Source organism: Serinus canaria, chromosome 11, assembly GCF_022539315.1.
Source record: "Serinus canaria isolate serCan28SL12 chromosome 11, serCan2020, whole genome shotgun sequence".
Classification (NCBI taxonomy): Eukaryota; Metazoa; Chordata; class Aves; order Passeriformes; family Fringillidae; genus Serinus; species Serinus canaria.
The window spans coordinates 14,461,294-14,482,663 of record NC_066325.1 but is presented as its reverse complement, the minus strand read 5'-3'; the positions used below and the strand labels follow the sequence as shown (position 1 = coordinate 14,482,663).

At 56.5% G+C, this 21,370-nt stretch overlaps 2 protein-coding genes across 2 annotated transcripts; one reads left to right on the top strand and one right to left on the bottom strand.

The window, feature by feature from the left end:
- Window positions 1-503: 503 nt before the first annotated feature.
- LOC103816854 (uromodulin-like) lies at window positions 504-5,296 on the top strand. The gene is made up of 9 exons (XM_018914805.3): window positions 504-614; window positions 1,436-1,502; window positions 2,002-2,169; window positions 2,749-2,954; window positions 3,479-3,639; window positions 3,831-4,076; window positions 4,241-4,400; window positions 4,675-4,819; window positions 5,153-5,296. Exons 1-9 carry the CDS (start codon window positions 591-593, stop codon window positions 5,251-5,253), a joined length of 1,278 nt encoding a protein of 425 aa, XP_018770350.3. The 5' UTR covers window positions 504-590; the 3' UTR covers window positions 5,254-5,296.
- Window positions 5,297-8,711: 3,415 nt separating this feature from the next.
- Window positions 8,712-20,971, bottom strand: LOC103816715 (adhesion G-protein coupled receptor G1-like). The gene is made up of 14 exons (XM_009090729.4): window positions 20,805-20,971; window positions 15,521-15,608; window positions 14,591-15,016; window positions 13,987-14,110; window positions 13,758-13,905; window positions 13,546-13,674; window positions 13,210-13,326; window positions 12,629-12,674; window positions 12,181-12,281; window positions 11,982-12,097; window positions 10,742-11,016; window positions 10,015-10,126; window positions 9,530-9,798; window positions 8,712-9,365 (listed from the first exon to the last, which is right to left on the bottom strand). The coding sequence occupies exons 2-14, from the start codon at window positions 15,558-15,560 to the stop codon at window positions 9,259-9,261; spliced, it is 2,010 nt and encodes a 669-aa protein (XP_009088977.1). The 5' UTR covers window positions 15,561-15,608; window positions 20,805-20,971; the 3' UTR covers window positions 8,712-9,258.
- Window positions 20,972-21,370: the final 399 nt, after the last annotated feature.

The following is a 21,370-nucleotide window of genomic DNA, read 5'->3' as shown; positions in this document are numbered from 1 at the left end:
GACCAGGACTTGGACTCAGTCCTTGCGGGTGCATTTCACATCTGGATATGAAACAAAGTGGGGTAGGATCCTCCATCGCTCACCAGTAATTCTCAGCAGTTCTTAAATGCCAGAAGTCAATTTAAAAAAAAAAAAAAAAGATAAGGGAAATATATGTTGTGTTTCCAAAACTGCCGGTACTCAGCACCCAAAGTTATCTGGCCTTGGTGTGTGCTGCTGTGGTATCTGTTGTTATTGCTGCATCAAAAACACATACCACCAAACCAGCTGGATGCCCAGACCCCAGATTCCGGAGGGTTTTGCTGACACTCCCTGTTTGGGACCCTGTCAGGGCGTGAATTGGGTCAGCATCCACAAGCTGTGGGCTCATGGGCACGGCCATCCGTGCCGGAGGATGGACTTTGAGAGTCCTTTCCTCCCCGGCCCCCGAGGGATGCTCAGCAGGCTCTTGTGCAATCCCAAAGGCTGCGTGTTTGCGTGGGGGAGAGCGATGAGCTGTCGGGAGGCGATATAAGGCACCCAGCAGGAGGTACGGAGCAGCCCCGGTGCACCGAGCCACCCCCGAGGGGAAGGAACGGGGGCAGCGGTGGATGGAGGAGCAGAGAGCAGCAATGGTGAGCAGGGGCAGAACAAGGTGGGGGGATCTCTCAGGATGGATCTCTCAGGATGGCTGAGCAAGGAGTGGACGGGGCATTAACACTTCCTGTCCACTGCTCAGGGTCAGTGGAGGGGGGGGTATGAGTGAGCTGTGTGAGGGGGATTTTGGCACTGGCTTTGCCCTGCTCTCAGCACTGACAGAGCATTGCCCAGCCACCAGTCCTGGCTGACTTGCATCCACATCTCTGATAAGGAGTATCTGGTGTCCAGGGCCAATCCAGCACTGTGCCAATAATTTCTCTTGAGAAATGCATTATCTGTACCAACAGAAGAGATTGTCTTTTTGACACTAATTTTAGTAGTGTTCAAAGCTTGGGTTTGTTTTATGATCCCCATTGTCTCCTTGTTATAGTTCTGATTTACTGGAACACTGAGGATCCTTTTGCAAATCCTAAATCTTCAAAAGTGCTGTAGTGGGAAGAGGGTAACTCCTTTCCTCTTTGGGGAGCCCAGACTGCCTCAGCTGTGCAGCTTTACTCAAATTGCCGCTGAAATGTGGCTTTATCACAGCCAGCACATCCCTGTGGATCCCAGGGCTGGCTTCTCCCACCTCCTTTCTGGAATAGCTAAATTCAGGATAGTGTTTGACCCCTGTGTTAGCCTGGTGGGGGAAGGTTGATCTGGCCCTTTGGGATGGGAAATTACTTTGCTTCTTGGAAATACAGCACAGAAATTATTGCACCAATGCTTGAGGATTCAGCCTTTCTGAATGACTGCAAACATCTCCAGTGAGGATGACAATAAATTCAAGTTATCCAGAGCCTGCTTGTTTTTCCAGGAAAGGATTGTGAGATGCTTGCTGCTGTTGTCTGTGCTCTGCCTGGCTGGCTGTGAAGGCAACAAGAGTGAGTCTCCCTGTGCTCTGTCCCTGCTGGGTCATGGATGGGTAGTATGGAAGGAAAGGCCAAACCTTCACCTGATCCATGTTCAAGTTCCTCATTCAGCACACTGCTGAAGGCTGCTAAAGAGGAACAATAGAATAAGGCTCAGAGAGGCAGGAACTGGGGTCCAGGAGCCAGCAAAATAGGCAGAAACTGCAGGCTGTCCCCCCCAGCCACAAAGAGTGTGTAACCCATGGTGCTGCAATGTGCCACCATGCTCCTTGGTGACAGTGACAGGCCCCTTAGCTCTGGTCCAGATTACAGCCAGGCTGAGGAGGTCTCACAGCCTCCCAGCAAGCCGAGGCAGCAGGTTCTTCCTCAGATGTGTCTGCTCTGGCTCCAGGGAAGGATCTCAGCCCTTGAGAGCTGTGCAGAGCTTCCTGCAGTGGGGTGAGTTCTCAAATCTCTCATCAGGGAGATATTCTTGCTGCATTTCATCTTTCTTGCCTTTCCTTTGCTGCAGGTGAGCTGGCCAGCACCCATGGCCTGAGGCCAGGGGTTGCCCTCCGTGTCAAGAGGAGCCCAGATGCCTGCCTCCCAAACCCGTGCCAGCACCAGGGACAGTGCCAGGTGCCTGTGGACAGACCAGTTTGCAGCTGCAAGCCAGGCTTCACAGGGGAATTCTGCCAAGGTAGGGCTGGGAATGCTGGTGAGCCCTCCCCAGTCTGTCCATGGGCACCAGAGGGAAGGGAGATGGGCACTGGTGTTACCATTGCTCTCCACCCCTGTAGCACATCCCAGCTGCAGGTTCAGGTGCATTCTGTACCACTACAACCATCTCCTGGCTATGTGCTGGTACAAGACCCATCCACAGGCCATGTTCTTCTTCCCCAAAAGCCTGATTTCCTTGGCTGTGCCATGGTGTAGGAGGGCATGCTGCAGGGCACAGCTGCCTCTCAGTTTCAGAACAAGCAGATGCACCCTGGCACAGATACAGTGAAGACACTGGCCAAAAACTCTGTCTTCTTCCTCTGAAGGAGAGGGTCCCTGTCCCTCTGGTGCCCTCGACACACTGTGGGGGTTGAGTGGACAGCCCTCCAAAGGGACCAGCCTGTCTTCTGCCCAGTGTCTCTGAAGAGCCCTACAGCAGCCTGCACCAAGGCTGGGATGAGAGGCTGCTGAGCTCAGTGGGACTGTGCCACCCTCCAATTGGCCTAGGGCTCCTTCAGGCCTCTCCCTTATTGCTATTGCAGATGGCTTTTTCCCCCAGATGTGGTGCTGAAGCTGGCCTGTGAGGAAGAGCACATGAAGATGATGGTGAGGAAGGAGGTGTTTGAGCTCTTGAAAATCCCACTGGAGCTTGTCCACTTGAAGAACCAGGCATGCAAGGTCTCAGAGAAGGAAGAAGAGGGTGAGCTGTTTTTTGCAGCCATTCTCACAGGTGAAAACCACACTGCCTGTGGATCAGTAATCCAGGTGAGGATCCACAGCTCCAAAGCCAGGAGAGAAACAGACATGGTGAGGTGGGATGGCAAAGGGCAACCCCAAATGTTTTTGTTTTTATATCTGGGTGCTGAAAAGTTCTCATTCCCTTTGAAAGTCTTCCCTGAGGATGTCAGAAAGTTCTTCTGCCTCCACCAAACCCCTGCTGGCAGCCCATTTGTCTTATTTAGGAGAGCTTGGAAGTCTTATTGTGCACTGGTAACAGCCCTCAGCGTTCTGGAGACATCCTATGAAGTCTGCAGCCCTGTCCCCTTGGTCCCTGACTTGCTTCATGGAGCAGGAAGGGAGCAGACAAGGTGCTCGAGCTCTGCACTGCACAGAAGAGCCCTGTGCCCACCTGTGCCCATTGTCCTGACTGCTGTTCCAGCAGCCCCCAGACACAGGCTGAAAGCCCAGCAGATGTCCAGGCCTGGAGCAGCTACAGCTGAGTTGTGCCTTCTGAACTTGCAGCTCTGTGTGTGGCATTCGTCATGATCTTGATTTCTGTGTTGTTCCAGCAAAACAGCTCCCATGTCTCGTACTCCAACACCATCGAGTCGGAGCAGGAGGTGCCCAGGGCCACGATCTCCCGCAGTTTTCAACTGGAAGTGCACTTCTCCTGCATCTACGCCTACCAGCAGGTTGTGAGGCTGCCCTTCGCTCTCACCGCTGTTGACAAGTGAGTGTCCCACTTCACCTGGCTGCTGACATGGTGTCTTTGAGCTTGGAGAGAAGTAGATTCAGTGAGATGATTTGCAAAGACCCTGGGGAGCCCTAGGGAGCTCTGAGAGCAATGGTGGCTTCACCTGTGCAATGTCCTTCCCACCTCCTTGTTCTGTTTGTGAGCTCTCATCCTGTTTTTCCTCTCAGGCTGGTACAGCTTGTGGTCAGAGAAGGACACTTCAATGTCAGCATGAGACTCTACAAGTCCTCCTCCTACCTCGAGCCTTATCACCTGCCGAGTGTGGCTGTCCCCCTCACGGACACACTCTATGTCCTGCTGAAGATGGAAGGGCAGCACCAGCTCAAGTACTTCCTGCTGAGTGTTTTGGACTGCTGGGCCACGCCAAGCACGGATCCGCACCAGGACACGCAGCACAAGCTCATTGAGCAGGGGTGAGGGGAGTGAACCCAGCACATCCAGTCTCCTTGCACCACAGTGTGCCAAGGACTAGACAGAAATAGGCCTGTGGGCTGCACCCATTCCCTGTGGGATGTGTTATCCAAGGCGGGGATGCTCCACCTCGTTTGCCACCCGCTGATCCAGCCCCATGTCCCAGGTGTCCCCATGATGAGACGGTGACCTACCTGAATGCCATTGGAGAGAGCACCACTGCCAAGTTCAGCTTCCAGATGTTTCAGTTTGTTGGTTACCCTGAGGTGTTCCTGCACTGCCGTGTGCAGCTCTGTGTTCCTGATAGCCCGGAGCCCTGTGCCAAGGTGAGCTCCCTTGCTGGACTGCACCGTGCCCTGGGTGGCTGTGGGACCTCCCTTCGCTGGCTCTGCTTGGAGAAGGGGCTCTGCTCTGGTTTTGGGTGCCTCACAGAATAAACACCTCCAGAATCAGGAGCCCTGAGCACCAAAGGTACAGGGGCCTGACCCCACCAGAGATCTCCTTTCCTTCTTCTCTGGGAAAGGGAGATCTACAGGATGGCCCAGGTGCAGGGTGCCCTCCCCTGCCCTCCCATCACCTTTCCTTTGGCTTTGTTGACAGCAATGCCCTAGGCACTGGAGGAGCAGGAGGGCACTGGCAGATGACAACAACAGGATTGTCTCCTACGGGCCCATCCTCCTGCTGGCTTCTCCTTCCTCAGGAGCAGAGATCCACCATTCCAGCAGTGACCAGCAGGACCCAGCAGGTACATATGTCCTGCGGGGCACCAAGGTCAGTCCAGGAGATCCAAGCAGCAGTCCAGGAGCAGGGCTGGGGGCAAGCCCACCTACAGCATGGCTCAGAGCAAGCATGCATGCTGAGCTGAAGGCAGCAGGGGTGGGTGGAGGCCATTTGAGGTGACCGAGTCCTGTTAGTGCCCTCAGGATCCCAAAGTACCCCCAGCTCTTGTGGCTCCTGCCTGTCACAGGAGATGACCTCACTGCATTTCACTGCATTTCACCCAGTGAAATGCCTCACCAGGGCTCAGAGCTGGCTCAGGGGACCCAGATACACAACCAATCTCTCTCCTCTTTGGCAGGACCCAGCCCGTGGCTCTCCAGGGCCCTCATCCTGCTGGGTGTGCTCGCCGTGCTCACTGTGGTTGCTGCAGCTGTCAGCGTGGGGCGGAGGATGGGTTAGGAAACAGCTGTTTCCCAATAAACATGACAGGAGCAGAGAGGCTCTTGCTGTGTCTTTTTGGGTGTTTTGGGGAAGGGGTTAATGGCTGAATCCAAACAGTACTTGAAGGATGAGGTGCATCACATTGTTTCTGTTCCCTGTAGCATCTCTTGGACCTTCTCCCCTGCAGGTCCATAGTCTCTAAACCCAGAGTATGTACCCAGGGATGGGGGAGCCCTTCCTCCTGCTTCCCTCTTCCCCACAGAGTCACCCTGACATGTGGGGAGATGGAAATATCCCACACTCCATACCAAAGCTGGTCTTGGCATAGTTCTGTGCCACACAAAGGCAGCGTTAGCAGAGAAAGAGCTGCTTTGTTCATGCAGTGTGTGTGTGTGTGTGTGTGTGTGTGTGTGTGTGCACCCATCCACAGTGATTTCTCCCTTCATTCTTAACATTTCTCTTTTCATTCATGGCAAATGGCCAGCAAGACTTTTCCCATTTATGCATCCTTAATATAAAGCAAATAACAAACAATAATGTAGGTATTAAAGACTAAATTCACAGTGCTCAGACAACTGGCAGGGGTTTAATACCAAAACACAGATCAGGAGAAGACAGCATTGCCCTGCAAGGCAGCTGTATGTGCATTTTGGCTAGAGCACCATGTCCATGAGGGAATTGCTGCTGGCCCCAGAGGCTGTTTGGCAGGAAGGACACAGCAGATCTCTGCCAGAGAGCAAGGAGATATTTTGCAAAGAAGATCATGGATTTCCTCTTCTTTTTACTGATTCCCAGATGCAAACTTCTCACAATCCTCTCCCTCCAGTGGCAGGGATCTCACTGCTGAGCTGGTTCAGCACCAAAACCCACCCCTAGCAAAGAGGATGATGGCTCCATCATGGGTGAAGGCAGGTGCTTTGTGGGCTTCCTCTTGTCCCCTGGGGAAGGAGATCAGGGCCACCTCAGGAGCATGGAGCGGCAGCCTGGAGGGACTTTGCAGAAGCATCATCTGTGGAGCTGCAGTGCCAGCCTGTACCTTGAACGTGCCAAGCTGCTGGATATTGAGGACTGTCACCACCACACGCACTGTTTGGCTGCTCAGGGACTGGAATATCTCCTTGGGGAGGTGGATTTTACCTGCCTTCCCTTTCTCTGTGGTGTTCAGCCTGCTGGGGCCCTGCAGCAGAGAACTGAGTGAGAGGTTGTTGCTTCCAGGTCACATCTCTGTTCAGAACCCATCAATCTCGCTCCAGGCACAAATTCAGCCCTGCCCAGGTGGATTTGCTCAGCAACACTGGCAGGAGCCCCGAGGGCAGAAGGGGAAAACCTCATTCCCAGCACTCGGCATCTATGGGGGCAGAGCTGGGAGCGGGACCCGGCAGATTCTCTGCCCACCATCACCCACACATGATCCCCTGGGACAATCAGAGCCTGGGAGAGCCTCTGGGTGGGCAGGAGGCACAAGGTCACACCTGTCTCTTCTCCTTTCCTACCTCACACTCCCTCTGACCACCTGGTCTGCTGGGATGGCTCCTTGGGGAGCGCTCTTTCCTCCCAAGCACCACTTCAGTGGCTCCTTGCCAAGTGATGTTGAAGTTGATGTGTGACCATGATGCAACCCCACAGGGAGGAGGAAGAGCACAGCAGGGCACACCACACCCTGGGGCAGGGACTGAGGGATGCTTGGAAGGTGTGGGACCTTCCAAGCAAGGGAGAGGGAGGGGCACACCTCACCTCTGTGGGGGAGAAGGTGATGAGGACATCACGGGTGACAGCCCTGCTGACATTGAGGAGCAGAGTCTTGGGGCAGCCAGCCAACTGTGCCACTCTGACTGCAGCAGCCTGTGGGACAAGGGGGGCTGTGGGACAGGGGGACATGGGGACTGAGCCCACAAACCCTGTCCTGGCCAGCCCTGCCCCTACCTGAGCCAGCGCTCCCTCAGGCAGGGGCTCTTGGAGTGCCACAGCTCTGGGCAGTGCTGGGACAGGAGGAGCACTCGGGTGCTGCTGCCTGGGTTCTGCTGCTCCAGCACCACATTGCAGCACTCACCGTGCTGATCACCCCGATGCAGGTCTGGGGAGGGTGGCAGCAGGTGACCACTGGGCACCACAGCACTGGGTGGGCACTGGGAGCAAGGGTGGGAATGGGAGGGACACTCACCAGAACAGCTGTCCTGTCCTTCGGCAACATCTGGAAGAGGGGGAAAACACCAAAATCTAGGGTCAGCCCTCCCTCTGTCCAGAGGGAAAGGGGAGGAGAAGGCAGGAGAGTCTGGCAGCTGCCAGGTTTTAAAGGAACAGTCCTGCAGTTATGGGGGCTTCAAAAACACCTGGACAGGGATCAGAGGTGGTGAGGGCAAAACCACCGTGTCCAGCCTGCCAGACGGTCTCACAAAAGAGACCCCGGACTGCTGATCCCAAGTTTTAAAAAAGCCCCCAGCAACAAAGCCTCCAACTGTGCTCACCTCTGCACAACCCTGGGGATGCTCCCCTCTGGCCTGTCCACATTTCAGGATGAAATCCCCACTTGGTCTTTTGGTGAACACCTTCCCATGGGAAAACCTTCCCACAAAGCCCATGCACCCCCAGTGCTAAGGATGCACTCACCAGGCAGCAGCAGGAGCAGCAGCACAGTGCCCAGGAACAAGTTCATGCCACTTTGTGGGGTCTCCTGGCCACCCCGGCCATCCCACCACGCTCTGCTCCCCTTGTCCCAGCAGCTCTGCTCCTCCCCAGGGCTTGTGGCCACTTCTGAGGTAAGAGCTGTTCCTCATTTCCCTTATGAGAGGCCCTCACACCTTCCTGTGGGCTGGCAAGTGACCTCCTGTCCCAGCTCTCAGCAATGGCAGCAACCGCCGGAGCCGCAGCCTTTCCGCCCAGCTCCTGCCCATCACCAGCTCGAGGCTTTGTGCTTTCCCTTTCTCCCCACACTCCTGCCCATCACCAGCTCGAGGCTTTGTGCTTTCCCTTTCTCCCCACACTCCTGCCCAGGGGTTGATGGCCCTAACCAGCCCAGCAAATGCTGGAGCATCCTCATCCTAAACCGGGCAGCACTACAAGCCTCCAGGATGAAACGTCCCCTTCCTGCCCCAGCTGGGTGGAGGGGGATGATCTGCAGTCAGCTGGAAGGGGGTGCTGGGATGGGAAATGTGGTGCTGATTCTGCCTGGCCCCACAGCCACTGAGGGGATGATTCCCATCCTTTGATGTCTCCCTCCTCGGATCCCTGTCCTCCACCAGCCTCCCTTTCTGCTGGGGAGTGACAGGCCCTGGAGACTTCCCAAGCCATCTACCTCCCTCCATAACCCCAACAACACCAGGCAGCCAATGCTCTGCCAGGAGCACCATTATCAATCCCACTATCCTCAGCAGGATCCTACAGGGGGAAGTGCTGGGTCCTGCCCCAGACATGGGATAACCCAGATGAGAGATGGATCCCATTGAGAGCCCACCAATGCACCAAGCAGAGACCCACACTCAGAGAAAAACAACTTTAATGGGCACAAATCTGGTGTGCAGGCAGGCTCACTGAACTCCTACATCACCCAAAAATAGACATTCAACGAAATAACAAAAATAGATTATTTCAGCTGCCTGAGAGTGTGGCAGGGGCAGAATCATTCTGTCTTCTCTGGGGAAGGAGCTTCATGGTGACCATCAGCAAGGGCTGAAAACTGGGCCTTTCCCACCCATCACTCCTGGCCTCAGGACGTGGGAGGGGATATCAAAAGGCACTGGGGACCCTGTCCCTGCCCCTTCCACTTTTTACAGCCCCCACTGCCCAAGTAAACATCCCTCCCTCCCTCCTTCCTTTCCTCTTTCCCTCCTGCCCCAAGGTGCCAAGCCAGTCAGGATGAGAAAATTGGGGAGGGGGCCAGCAGAGGGGAGGGTGGCTGGCCCCACTGTGGGTCCCTGGGCTCCCTGTGGCACTACAGGGCAAGTGCAGTAGCAAAGCAGATGGCGTGGTCCTTCTTGTGCCGTCCTTGGCATGGGGAGCTCTGGCACAGCACGGCCACCACGGGGCTCAGCTGCTGCTGGGCTGCAGCTTGGCACTGTCAGAGCTGCTCTGAGAGTCAGGGGACTTCCTTGCCTGCAGCACCATGGTCCAGTACCAGAGGAAGATGAGGAAACCTGGCAGAGGGGAGAGGAAGCGTGGGTGAGGGTGAGCCCCCTTGAGGGACAAACCACAGTAGAGAGCAAGCCACCCAGCCTGCCAGAGCTCCTCTTGTACACCCTCACCATCCCTCCAACAAAATCCTGGTGCTCTTCAGAGGAGCCCAGAGTCACAGGCTCACCTTGGAGGGAGTTGATGATGGTGAAGATGTAGAGGGAGACAAGGCAGAACACACCAGAGGTGAAGGAGAAGAAGATCAGGGCCCAGGGGATGCCCAGCAGGATGCTCAGCCCAAAGAGGGCCAGGACATGCTTGAGCTTGTGACCCTTTTTGTTCTGCCGGAGGATCTCCCGTACCATGGCCCCCAGCATGACCGAGTTAAAGAGGAACACCAGGCTGAAGAAACCCAGGTTCACGGCGTTATGGACCAGGGGGCTCGTGATCCAGCATCTGGAGGAGGAGAAAGGGCAGAAGGTTACTCTGTGTCCTCCCACAGGGTCACGAGGAGGGGCTGAGAGAAGCACAGAAGTGTGGTGCCAGCCCAGCGCCCAGGGAGGGGGATCCCCCTGGCACAAAACCCCAGAAAAGCCCCAGGCCATGGTGAAGGTTTAGCCAGCTGACTTCACCTATGACCAGAGACCAGGTGACCCATGTGCCATGACTCACATGGTTGCGTTGGTGGTTCTGCCATCAATGGATTCATAGATGGGAATGGAGACGGGGCCGTAGTTCGTCCAGCTAGCCAGGAGGATGGTCACCACGCAGAAGAAGGGGAGCCCTGGGAGGAAAGAGCAGAGTGAAGTGGCTGCCCTACTCCTGCCCTACTCCAAGTCCTTCTGGAAGGACTTGTTGGCCCTTTCTCCCTGCACAGAGCACAAGCCAACACCTTCCCTCCCAAAGAGAAACCAGGGATGGATGGAACACACAGCAAGGGCACCTGGCATAAGCCCCAGCCTGGAGGGAGTGGTGCTGTGCTGGCCTCAACTAGGGACCTCCCAGGGATGTGGAGCTTTAGGCCATAAAAGATTACAAGATCTTCCTGCCATGACCTCCAGCCCAGAGCATGGCAAAGAAGCATGGGCACTTCCTGCATCCAGCTGTCATGGATGGTTCTTTCAGAAATAAAGCATCCTATTACTATTTAAAGATCCCAAGTGGGGGCTCTCACAGGTCTCCATTGCTGGGTGATCACCCAGGATGACCCACCCTTGCTTTAGCACCAGCTTCTCCTCTCAGCCTTCCAGTCTCCTCCTCCACCAAGGCTCTCGACAGACAGCTGCTCCCCCACAGCTGTGTCTCCATCCCCATCCAGGCATGGTATCCAGTGGGAAAGACCCACCTGAGTGCCCCTCCACCCCGTGCCCTCAGGGGGTCTCTGACCGCCCACGCTCACCCCAGCCAACTAGGCAGAGCTTGAGCAGGAAGCGGTCATGGTAGGCGTTGAAGACTTCAATCACAAGCCTGTAGAGGTTGTAACCCTCAATGCCCATCCAGGTGAGGCAGCTCAGGAGTGAGAAGTGCAGAAACAGCCCCCCAGCTCTGCAGATGGCCTCGCTGCTGCTGGCAGCCAGGTGCTCGGAGATGAGGAAGGTGGTGTCCAGGAGGAAGATGGCAGCCAGCAGGTTCATGTGGATGTGCATGCTTGTGATCTGGTCTCGCTGTTTGCTTCTGGAGAATCAAAGGGAGCAGAACTCACCACCGTGCCTGGCCAGCACCAGTGGTGCCCACAGCTCCCCACTGCCCTGCATGGGGCACCTTGCCCCAGCAGAAGAGCAAGGAGACTCTTTGGTAGTGCCAGGGACTGAGAGACCAGCCCCACTGAGAGACCACCCATCCCACATGCAAATCCAGCCCCTACAGCTGACCCTGCATTGAAGATGCTCAGAGGGCTGGAGCACTTTTCCTGTGGAGACAGGGTGAGTTTGGATTGTGCAGCCTGGAGAAGGCTCCAGAGAGACTTTAAAGCACCTTCCAGTGCCTAAAGAGAGCTGGAAAGGGACTTTGAACAAGGGCATGGAGTGACAGGACAAGGGGGAATGGCTTCAGTTTGAGGGCAGGTTTAGTTTAGATACTCAGAAGAAATCTTCCCTGTGAGGGTGGTGAGGCCCTGGCACAGGTTGCCAAGAGAAGTTGTGGATGCCCCATCCCTGGAATTGTTCAAGGCCAGGTTGGATGGAGTTCTGAGCAATCTGGTGTAGTGGAAGGTGTCCCTGCCTGTGGCAGGAGGGTTGGAAATTAATGATCTTTCAGTCCCTTCCAACCCAAACCATTCTATATTTAGTTATGATTCTAAGATTCTAGGTCTGAATCATCCACTTAGGATCAGTGACATGACTCAGGAGAAGATACTCATGTTCTCCTCTAGGTCCTTGAAAAGATATTTGAAGACTTCTGCTTGCTCCATAAAAATCAAGAAGATTTTCCAAAATCATTGAAAAGAGCTGATGCTTCTGCAGAAGACCTGACAGAGAGGGTGGATCCTGAACAGGAGAACCCTGCTTTCTTCAAACAAAGCTCCTTCATGATGCTTCTATCCAGGCCACCAACTGCTTGGAGAGCTTGTGCCCACCCAGGGGTTCATGGCCAGGGACAGGACACAAACAGGGAGTGTGGGGTGAACCATCGGTCTGTACCTGAAGTAGAGGAAGAAAATGGTGCAAATGGAAGCCAAAGCCGAGATCAGGCAGCCAGCGTAGCTTATGATAGTCAGGTAATTCCTGTGCACAGAGGTGATGTCTGGAGAGGAAACCTGAGGAAGAGGAGGAATGACAGATGGTGAGGAAGAGCACCACTGGGAATTATGTGAGGGATCTAAGGGAAGGTGCTACCCACCATGAGCACAGCAAAGTAGGTGAGGTGGTTGCACCTGCACTCGGTCTGGCTGCTCCCTGTCACTGTGGTACACCCATAGCTGTCCCAGCTCCCAGAACTGGCTGTGCAAGAGGAAGGGAGAACATCTGGTGAGCAGCAGGAACATCTGCCATGGCCCAAAGGATCTTCAGGGCAAGGTGTCCAAGGAAAGAGGGAGAACAAGAGCGGGGGGTCCCAGCTTGTCCTAAGCCAAGCACACATACTCAAATAGCCCTCTCAGCACAGGAACCCATCCCTAGGGAAGGGGAAAGCTCTTAGGTTAGCTCTGGAGGGGGAAAACTGACATCACCCTGTGGGAACGGCTTATGGAGTGAGGAAGGGAAGTGCAGAGCAACCTTCACCCTGCTGGTGGGGCTGTGGTACCTTGGAAAAAGGGCCTGACTTCACTCCCCAGGGCAGGGGCACTCACCAGAGGTGTCCTCCTGCCAGAAGACGCACAGTGGGGTCACGTTCCTCTGCAACGACAAAACCACAGGCCCTGGTCAGGATGCAGCTGTGGGCACTTTTGATAGGGGCCAACACGGAGCAGGAGACAAGATGGTCTCAGGAGACAAACCACGACTTGGATAAAGCAGACTCCCTCTATGGTAGGAGTGGGCTCCAGGCAGAGACCACTGTGTTAACAACTGATGGAGCAGATACCTCCTTCCAGATCCTCTTTTCCAAACAAAGGGTTTAGCTTTGAGCAGGCACCTGACAGAGCCATGATGAGCCTGCTAACACAGTGTGCCTCAGCCCTGGTGACAGTGCTGGATGTGACACACCTGCCATGAGGCATCTCCTGGAGAGGGGAGGGCAGTGCCAGCACCAGTGCACACAGTCAAGCCATGATTGTGATACAGCCCCAGGAGACACAGCAGACCCTGCACAGGCAGGCCATGGGCATGGACCTGCTGGATTGTGAGCCCACCCTAAGCTGGCAGGGGCTGAGCCCTCCTTCCCTCTCCAGTCCTGGTGGGATCAGGTTCTATGAGGCTGTTCCCCACCTACCGGGAGCTGCCCATGGAAGAAAGTGAGGACCACTGGCTCGGAGAGGTTGGCCACCACTGTGTCCACCAGGGAGATGCTGACCACCTTGTCACCCAGGACGTGGCTGCTGTTTTCATCCTGTTGGAGAAGAGGAGGCAGTGGCAGTGTGGGAAGGGAGAGCAGCCAGGTGTGAAGCAGAGGAGGGTGCCCAAGAAGAAGGTCCCAAGACATTACCCATCAAGCTTTTGGCTCATCTTTGCAACACTTTCTCCCAGCGAGCACCAGCACCCTGGTCTGGTGGCACCCCTGCAGCCCAGTACCATGGGACACCCAGCACACCATTCACATGGGCATTACCTGGAACATGGTCTGCCTGTTGATGTCCATGAGGAGCACCCTGTGTTCCACCACCTCCTCCCGCTCCTTCACCATGGTGAACAGGCTCCTTGGCAGGTCCACTGTGAATCCCTGGACCTCTCCACTCTCCTGCAAAGAAAGACTCATCAGGAAAGAGGTGTAGAGAGAGCATGATGGGCCAAGAGCACTAGAGCAGACTTTGCAGGACCCACCTCTCTCTGGGAAGCAAATGTGAGGGGCTGAGGAGCCTGGCTGGGCTGGACCCTCAGGATGGTGGCGTGCACAGTGGCCTCCCCAAAGGTCTGGTTCTGCCCTTCCAGCTCCACCTTGGCCAGCATCTTCTCCAGCTCCCCAAGTTTGCTGTTGGGGAAGGGGCACAGTGAGCTGGGTGCAGCGGGCGTGCCTTGGCAGCAGCAGGAATGGGACGAGCTGGGAACTCACCGCCGGAGCCTCTGCTGCTCCCTGGCCCCCGGGGCTGCTGCCAGGGGCTGGGCAATGAGGCTGTCCAGGGCAGTGAGCTGCTGCTCCACATCCTGCTCCCACACAGGCATGCTCTCTGGAGAGGCTGCGGGAAAGGAAATGCCATAAAATGCACGGGCACAATTGGCTTCCTTATGCCCCAAACTAACTGGCAGAGCCCTGGTGGGAGCAGAAAGCAGAGGGCTTCAAGGTGATCCCAAGCCAGGAAAGCTGACAGTGACCCCAACCCACAGGGCTTTCCTGCCACCCACAACTCAGCTCCCACTGAGGACATGGGGACCTCATGGTAGAGACTGAACCCTGAGAAACCACTGCAAAGACTGCAGTTTTCTGGGATTTTAGGCAGCATTTTGAAAATCTCCACTTTTAAGGATGCTGGGTACCAGGCCTGTCTTTGGGCTGCTTCAAGAAAACCTACATCCCCTTCAATCACCCTTCAGCTATCTTCACATCACCAGGCTAAACCACACACTGGGAAACAACCAGTGCTCTGATGATGCCTAGGGAACAGGCTGGGGATAAAAGTACCCTTTAATTCCTTAAAAGAACATTAAATTGCATTTACCAGGGAAGAAGTATTCAGCTTTAGCATCCAGGGAGGTGTTCTTCCCACCCTTTATGATATAGGACACATTGAAGATGTCAGCTCTGGTTCTTTCAGTCTTCTGACTCTCCTGTCCCCGGGGGATGCTGCTGGATGTGTCCCCACCCAGGGGGATGCTCTGCTTCCCATACACCAGCTGCAGGGTCCTGTTGGACTCAAACCAGTAGATGCAGAAGCGGTACCTGCCCAAGGTGGGGGACAACCTGTACTTGTAGTAAGAGTTTCTCCTGCTTGGCAAAAAGGGCCTTTTTATGATCAGAGCCTGGGCCGTGTTCTCGATGGAGATGATGGCGGGGCCGTGCTCGTAGATGGCAGAGCTCTCCTGGGTCTGGTTTCGGTCACCACAGAAGCGAAAATCCTCTTCCCTGCGGCCACTGGCTCCCACCCCTGCATTGTACAAGCACACAGAGACAGCAGATCATCTGCAGGGACAGCCAGCCCTGCAAGCACCACAGCCCTGCAGCAGCTGTCACACGTGGCATGCCAGGCTCTCCACCCCAGTTATTCCAACCCTGTCCTGCAGGCTGAGTGACACCAGCCACGTCCCCAGTGTCACAGCCACACTGCCAGGGTCTGCCAGGGCCCTTTGGGCAACAGGACCTCCTGTCTTTTGGGGACACCCTCTCCCATGTGCCACCACCCACATCAGCAGACACTGAAAGAGGACCTGTCCATTCCCAGGAGGGATGGATGGAGGCCTCCTCCTCTCCCTGGAAAGGGAAACATTCTGCCCCAGAGACCCACCAGAGGCACATCATCCTAGGAGATGTTTTACTTCTGTGGAAGCCTTGGTTGCACACATCTCATGGTGCCTCCAGCCAATGTTTTGGGGCTGTCAGTTACTCCCAGCAGCCCAAACCCAGCTCACCATCCCAAGGCAGGACAGTCTACCTTGGAGGAGGGAGAGAAGGAGCAGGAAGAGGACCTTCATCCCGGGCAGCTCTCTACCTTGGCTTGGCCTTCAAGGAGACAGCAGAGCCTGAAAGGGTACAAAGGGAAGGGGCCACGTGAGTATTTGAGTATCTCCCATGCCATGAGGGCAGGGATGGAGAGCAAAGGCTGTGAAAGTGGGACATAGGCAACTCCCTGTTGCCTCTGCCTCCAGGAGGAGCCAGGACCACTGGGCATCCAAGCTGGCTGTGGGCTGGAAGGATGGCAGAGGCTGGAAGCCCCTGAACTCTTACCATGGAGAGGGTGCCCCAGCACTCCAGCCCAAGAGTCCACACAGGAGGGGTCCCCTCTTCCGCTCTCAGCTCCACATCTCAGTTAACACCCTGACTTCTTATCACAAATGATAGGAACAGAAGGAAACTGTGGTTTCCTAATTTGCCAGTCCTGAAATTATTTTCTCAGATGTTTTCAGCTCCTGCAGATTAGCTGAGGAGCTGGGCACATTGCAAACCACTCCACCATTTCAGCCTGCAGAAACAGGCTCTCCCAAGCACATCCAGGCAATGCCAGCACAGCAACCATGGCTGCCCAAATCTGCTGCTCACAACGAGCTGGGCCACATCCCGCACAGCCCCATTGCCCATCCCTTCAGCTGGCACTCTGCTCCACCACCCTTTTCTTTGTCTTTGCATGAGGACAGGGATGCTGTGACCTACACTCAGGCCAGCACTGAGCACCCTCAAGTGCAGACACACCCCTGCGCTCACCCAGCCACTCCCTTCACACATACAGCCTTTCTCATTGTGCTTTCTGCCTGCCCCAGGCCACAAACTGCACGTCCAGCTCTGCTAGGATGCACCAAGTGTCACCTCTTCCTCGCCCTGCTGTCACTTCAACCGTGGGACACACCCTGCCAGGGTCTGGCAATCAGCAGAAGTCCCCCAGGGTGGGGCAGCGTTGGTGGGGACTGTCGGAGCAGCTGGCCCAGCCCAGCACTTGTCAGTGCCCAAAGTGAAGCCAGCACTGTTGGCCACTGCTGCACCAACTCCTGCACTGCTCTCAAACACCCCCCCCGCAAAAAAAAAACCCACCAAGAGGCCAAAACTGTTTTCTTTGCTGTGAGTTGGTGCTGGGGCACCAACCAGCATCACTTGCAAAGGCTTACAGCTCTCCCAGATGCTCAAGGGTCATCAGATGCTCAATAACTCATTAGCAGATTTTTCCCACCAGCACAGGCTTTTCTGGAAGTTTCTCTAGCCAGCACAGATCCTGCAGGGGTGTACAGCCCACTCCACATCCTTCCCCCTGTTTCTTATGGCAATTTATCATCAGCAGATGGGGGCTTTGGGTTGTTAATTAACCTGCTGCCGTGGTTGTAGCTAAGTGACACTAACGAGGTCTCCCAGTGTGAACTGGGGGGGTATGACACAGGCATGACTTGGCAGGAGTAAATGGATTTGGATGGGGCTGGCACACACTTAGGAATCTCACATATATATCTAAAAAACACAGACCTGGGCTGGCAAAATGCTGTGGGTGATGGAAAACACCTGGATCACATAAAAGCAATGGAGCTTCATGTGAATGCCAACCATGTTGAGGCAGCACAGAGCTGGCAGGCCAATAAAGCATCGCCTCTGGATGGGGAATGCTGAATCCTAATGAGGCCTCAGCCCATCCCACTGTGCTGACATCTTTAAGGTGTAATTGGGAAGGCTGGAGGAGAGGATCAGCCCCTTTCAGCCGTTACTCAGCTGGGACCAGAAATCCCTGTGGGAAGGAGGGTGGGGGAGCCGGTATTTCCCCTCTGAGCCCTGTGTGCTCCTGCTGGCCCGACCCTGATTGCCGCTTCCTGAGCTGAACAATAGCAAGAGAAAATCCCCTGAAAATGGTTTCACAGTGAGAAACCACTGCCTCCATCCACGCTGGCAACAAGCACAGCAAAGGGAGCAGGATGTGCTGGGTTCTCGTCAGGGCTGAATCCTGCCTCATCATCTTCCCATACCCGGATGGGGAAACATTCCTGGCTTGGCCTCAAAATCAACCAGATTATGTACAAAGAGGTGGCAGACACTCTGCCAGGGCTGCACAGCTTGGAGCAGGCTCCCTTATCAGCAGAGAGGGAGGCACTAGTTCTTATCCTCCCATCACCATTAACATAGTGGCCTTGGGAAGAAAAGCCAAAGCATTATATTGAGGTCTCTAAACCTTAGGTGAATAGAGGGCAGGGGGAAACAAGACTTAAAACCCCACAAACAAAAGGTGTTTACTACCACCTTACTGCCTTCTGGGCGACTTGGCATCAGGCGTTTAAGTTTATGGAGGTGGCACATGGCTTTTGGACATGACGTTTTTCCCAAGGAGAAGGGAAGATGCTCTGATGACTCAAACAAACATCGGAAGCAGGGAGATCCAGGAGCTTTTATCTGTTTTCCTTCCAGCTCCATTAGGAAAGTGACGCTCTGTTCCTCGAGATGTGAGTGAGTCTGAGGCTCGTCACCACACTGGGTTACTCAGGCAGCCACTCAGCAGCACGATGAGGAAACTGTGGCACAGAGAGGCAAGCCAGGACGGGCTCCTGGAGGTGCAAAACAGCTTTGCACAACCAGCCCCTCATCGTAGGGACCAAAAACAATGTGCCCTAGGTCTGGGGCTGTACGGGATGTGAGGACCCCATGGGGGTCCCCCTGCAAAAGGATGCTCCAGTGTCAGTATCTGAGTGCTTCACAAAGTGCCCTTGTCCTTGGCCAGTGGTGCATGCCCAGCCACACGTTATTCATGGCATTGGCATGTGATTCCCAGCACCAGTGGGCTTGGCTAATGCCCAGGGAGTCGAGGGGCAGCTGCACTGTGCCAGCAGCCTGGCAGTGCCAAGCTGTGCCATGGGGTGCCTCAGCTTTTCCCGGGGCCATGGCACTGCACAGAACACCCAGCACCTCCAAGATGAGTCTTGCCAACAGGATGAAACCAGATCTGATGGTGATTCCCACGGGAACGGCACAACTCCCTGCCAGATCTGTTCTTTGCCAGCCACTGGCAGCCATCCCTTCCCACAAAGGCTGGCATCCCTTCCCACAAGGGCTGGCATCCGTCCCCCACAAAGGTGGGGAGAACCAAGGGGAGGCTGGCACAGGCACCTGCCAGTGCCTGGGGCTCCTGGGACGGAGCGTTTGCTTAGAGCTGGGTCTTGACATTAAAAATTTTTTTTAAAATTTCCATTTCCTAAAAAACACCACAAACAGAAGTACCACAGTGAACTAACCCAGCACTTCCTCCAGTGCCAGGGCAACACAGCACCTGGCTCGGCGGCACACGAAGCCTTGTGGCTTCAGCAGCAGCCACACACACTCTGCAAAGGACCAGGTACACCCACACCAGGCTGAGGCTGTCGTGACACGGTTACAACACAGTGCCAGGACAGCTCTGGCCACAGGGCTACAGACAGTTGTCCCTGCCACACACTCCCACCGCACAGGCTTCTTTGAGAGCAACCCCATTTCTCCTCCTGCACATTCCCCATCCAAATCACTCCCTTGGGTTTCAAGTGACTCCCAAAACACCCTGTCCACTCCCTTGGGTTTCAAATGGCTCCCAAAACACCCTGTCCACTCTCGGGTCTTCACAAGAGCAAGGTCCTCATTGCCTGCCTGTGCTGCAGGTGCCAGGGAAGGGAGGTGCAGAGCAGTGCAAAGTAACTCAGGACCACCCCAAATCAGGTTCCCAGGTATTTGGCACAGAAAACAAGGTGCTGGAGCCTAGTGAGGACAAAGTCTGAAGCACCCAAGGAACCAGGTAACAGACTGTGGGCCTCCCAGATTCCTGCCAAAGCCCAGCTGTCGGGTGGGCTGATGGGAAAGGAGCTGGTGAGTCCAAGTGCTCCTGAAAAGCAGGCGCCAGCAGGCTGAGCCCAGCTGGTCCCGTGCAGACATTGGCACGCTGGGAGCGACCCAGCCTGCTGCCTGTGAACCACACAGCTCTGCCCCTGCACCCACGGGTGCCACCGCAAGGTGCAGGGATGGCCAACCCCAGAGATCCCCGTTCAGCCAACACACAGTTGCTCCAAACCTGTTCCTCTGCAAATAGCAGCCCCCAGGCCGCAGGATTAAGAGCTGGACTGCAACCAAGTATGCAGCATTTTCAGGCCTTGGCTTAATTCACGTGGGAGCTGCAAACCCAGCAAGGGACACGGCAAACCCCACTGTGGCTGCAGTCCTGGGCTCAAAGGATTTGCCCCCCGCCCATCTCTGAAACACTCCTGGCTCCCTGCTGGTGGTGGAGCTTGTGGGGGGGGGGGGCTTACTGCAGTCCTCAGACCATGAAATGAGATTTGGCTGCCTTCCCTCCACAACAGCCATTCGGACTTGCTGCCAGGAGGTTATTCCAGGAGACTTCATTTCAATTCTCCAGCTGCTCTCACTGAGTTTTGCTGGTCTCTCTGGAGGGGCAGCACAGACAGTGGGTAGAGACCACCCCAAGCATCCTACATCCCATATCCCGCAGCAACATGCCAGGACCGGCAGCAGCAAACTGGGCTGTTGCAGAAGGAATCCCCCCAAAAGGCATTTTAGGGAAGGGAAATAACCCTGTCGAGACATGCCGGCGATCCCGCGGGATGCTGCACCCTCCGCCGGGAGGGAGGAGAGGAAGGAATGAGGTGTGCTGGTGGTTCCCATAAAGTGGGAAGCAATGGCCACACACCGGCCGGCAGCCGGGGCTTCGTGGAGCTCAGCTGTGCGGCTGGCAGCAGCGCAGAGCAGCCGGTCCCGGGCAGCTCCGGGGACTTTGTGGCCCCATGGCCCAGGAATCCAGCCTGGCTCCGGGGCAGGCGAGAGCGAGCTCCATGGAGCAGGGATGAAGTCTGGTTTCCCAGATCACTGGCACCACGGCCATGAGCAGACTCCCCGGGCCTTGCCCAGCCCGGGCAGGGCATCACCCCCACCGCAGAGTCCCCGCACCCGGAGCGGGGTGCCGCTCAGACCTCCATAGAGACCCCTCCGCTCCATCCATCCAGGCTGCTCCCTGCCCGAGCAGGCCGGGGCGCTGCCCGGTGCCGCCGTCGGCGCGGAGCCCCCCAGCCCCGCTGGGCTGCCCCAGCCCCGGCTGGCACCCACCCCATTCACTCCCGTCCCGCCGCTCTGCCCGAGCCCGGAGTGCCGCAGCATCCACTGGGCTCCCGGTGCCGGGAAAACGCCCCTCAACGCCGCCTCTGGGACCCCCACGGCGGACACCGGGCTCCGCCATCCTCCCTCGTCCGCGGCTCAACCGCTCCCCGTTGCCCCCATACCTGGAGTCGGTGCGGGCTCGGCCCGGCACTGCCCGGCACCGCCCGGCTCCGCACGGCTCCTCTCGGTTGGGCTGGCACGGCTCGGCACGGTTCGGCTCAGCACCACCGCGCACCTCGCAGCGCGGCTGGCTGAGCGCCGTGCCCGGGGAGCAGCGCCCCGCCCCGTCCCCCCGGCGGACGGTGACTCAGCGGGGCGGTACCGGGACTGTTCCCCCCGCACCGACCCCTCCGAGACCCCCGCGATCTCTGCGGGAGCCGCGGGGCCACCGCCGTCGGTCACGGCACCTGCCCGGTTCGGCTCTGCACGGCTCTCAGCACCTCGCAGCCCGGCTCGGTTCAGAGCGGTATGCCGGGACCAGCGGCCCCGCCCCGTCCCCTGGCGAGACCCCCTGAGATCGCTGCCCTCGGTCACGGCACCTGCCCAGCGAGCCCCGGGCCGGGAGCACCGGGCGGCTGCGTCCCCCGCCCGGCCGGCACCGGCACCACCGTGGGCTGGGGGACCTCAGCTGGGGACAGCCGGGCGTGCCGCGTCCCGTCGCCCTTCAGCTGCGGGCTGGCGGGCGTCC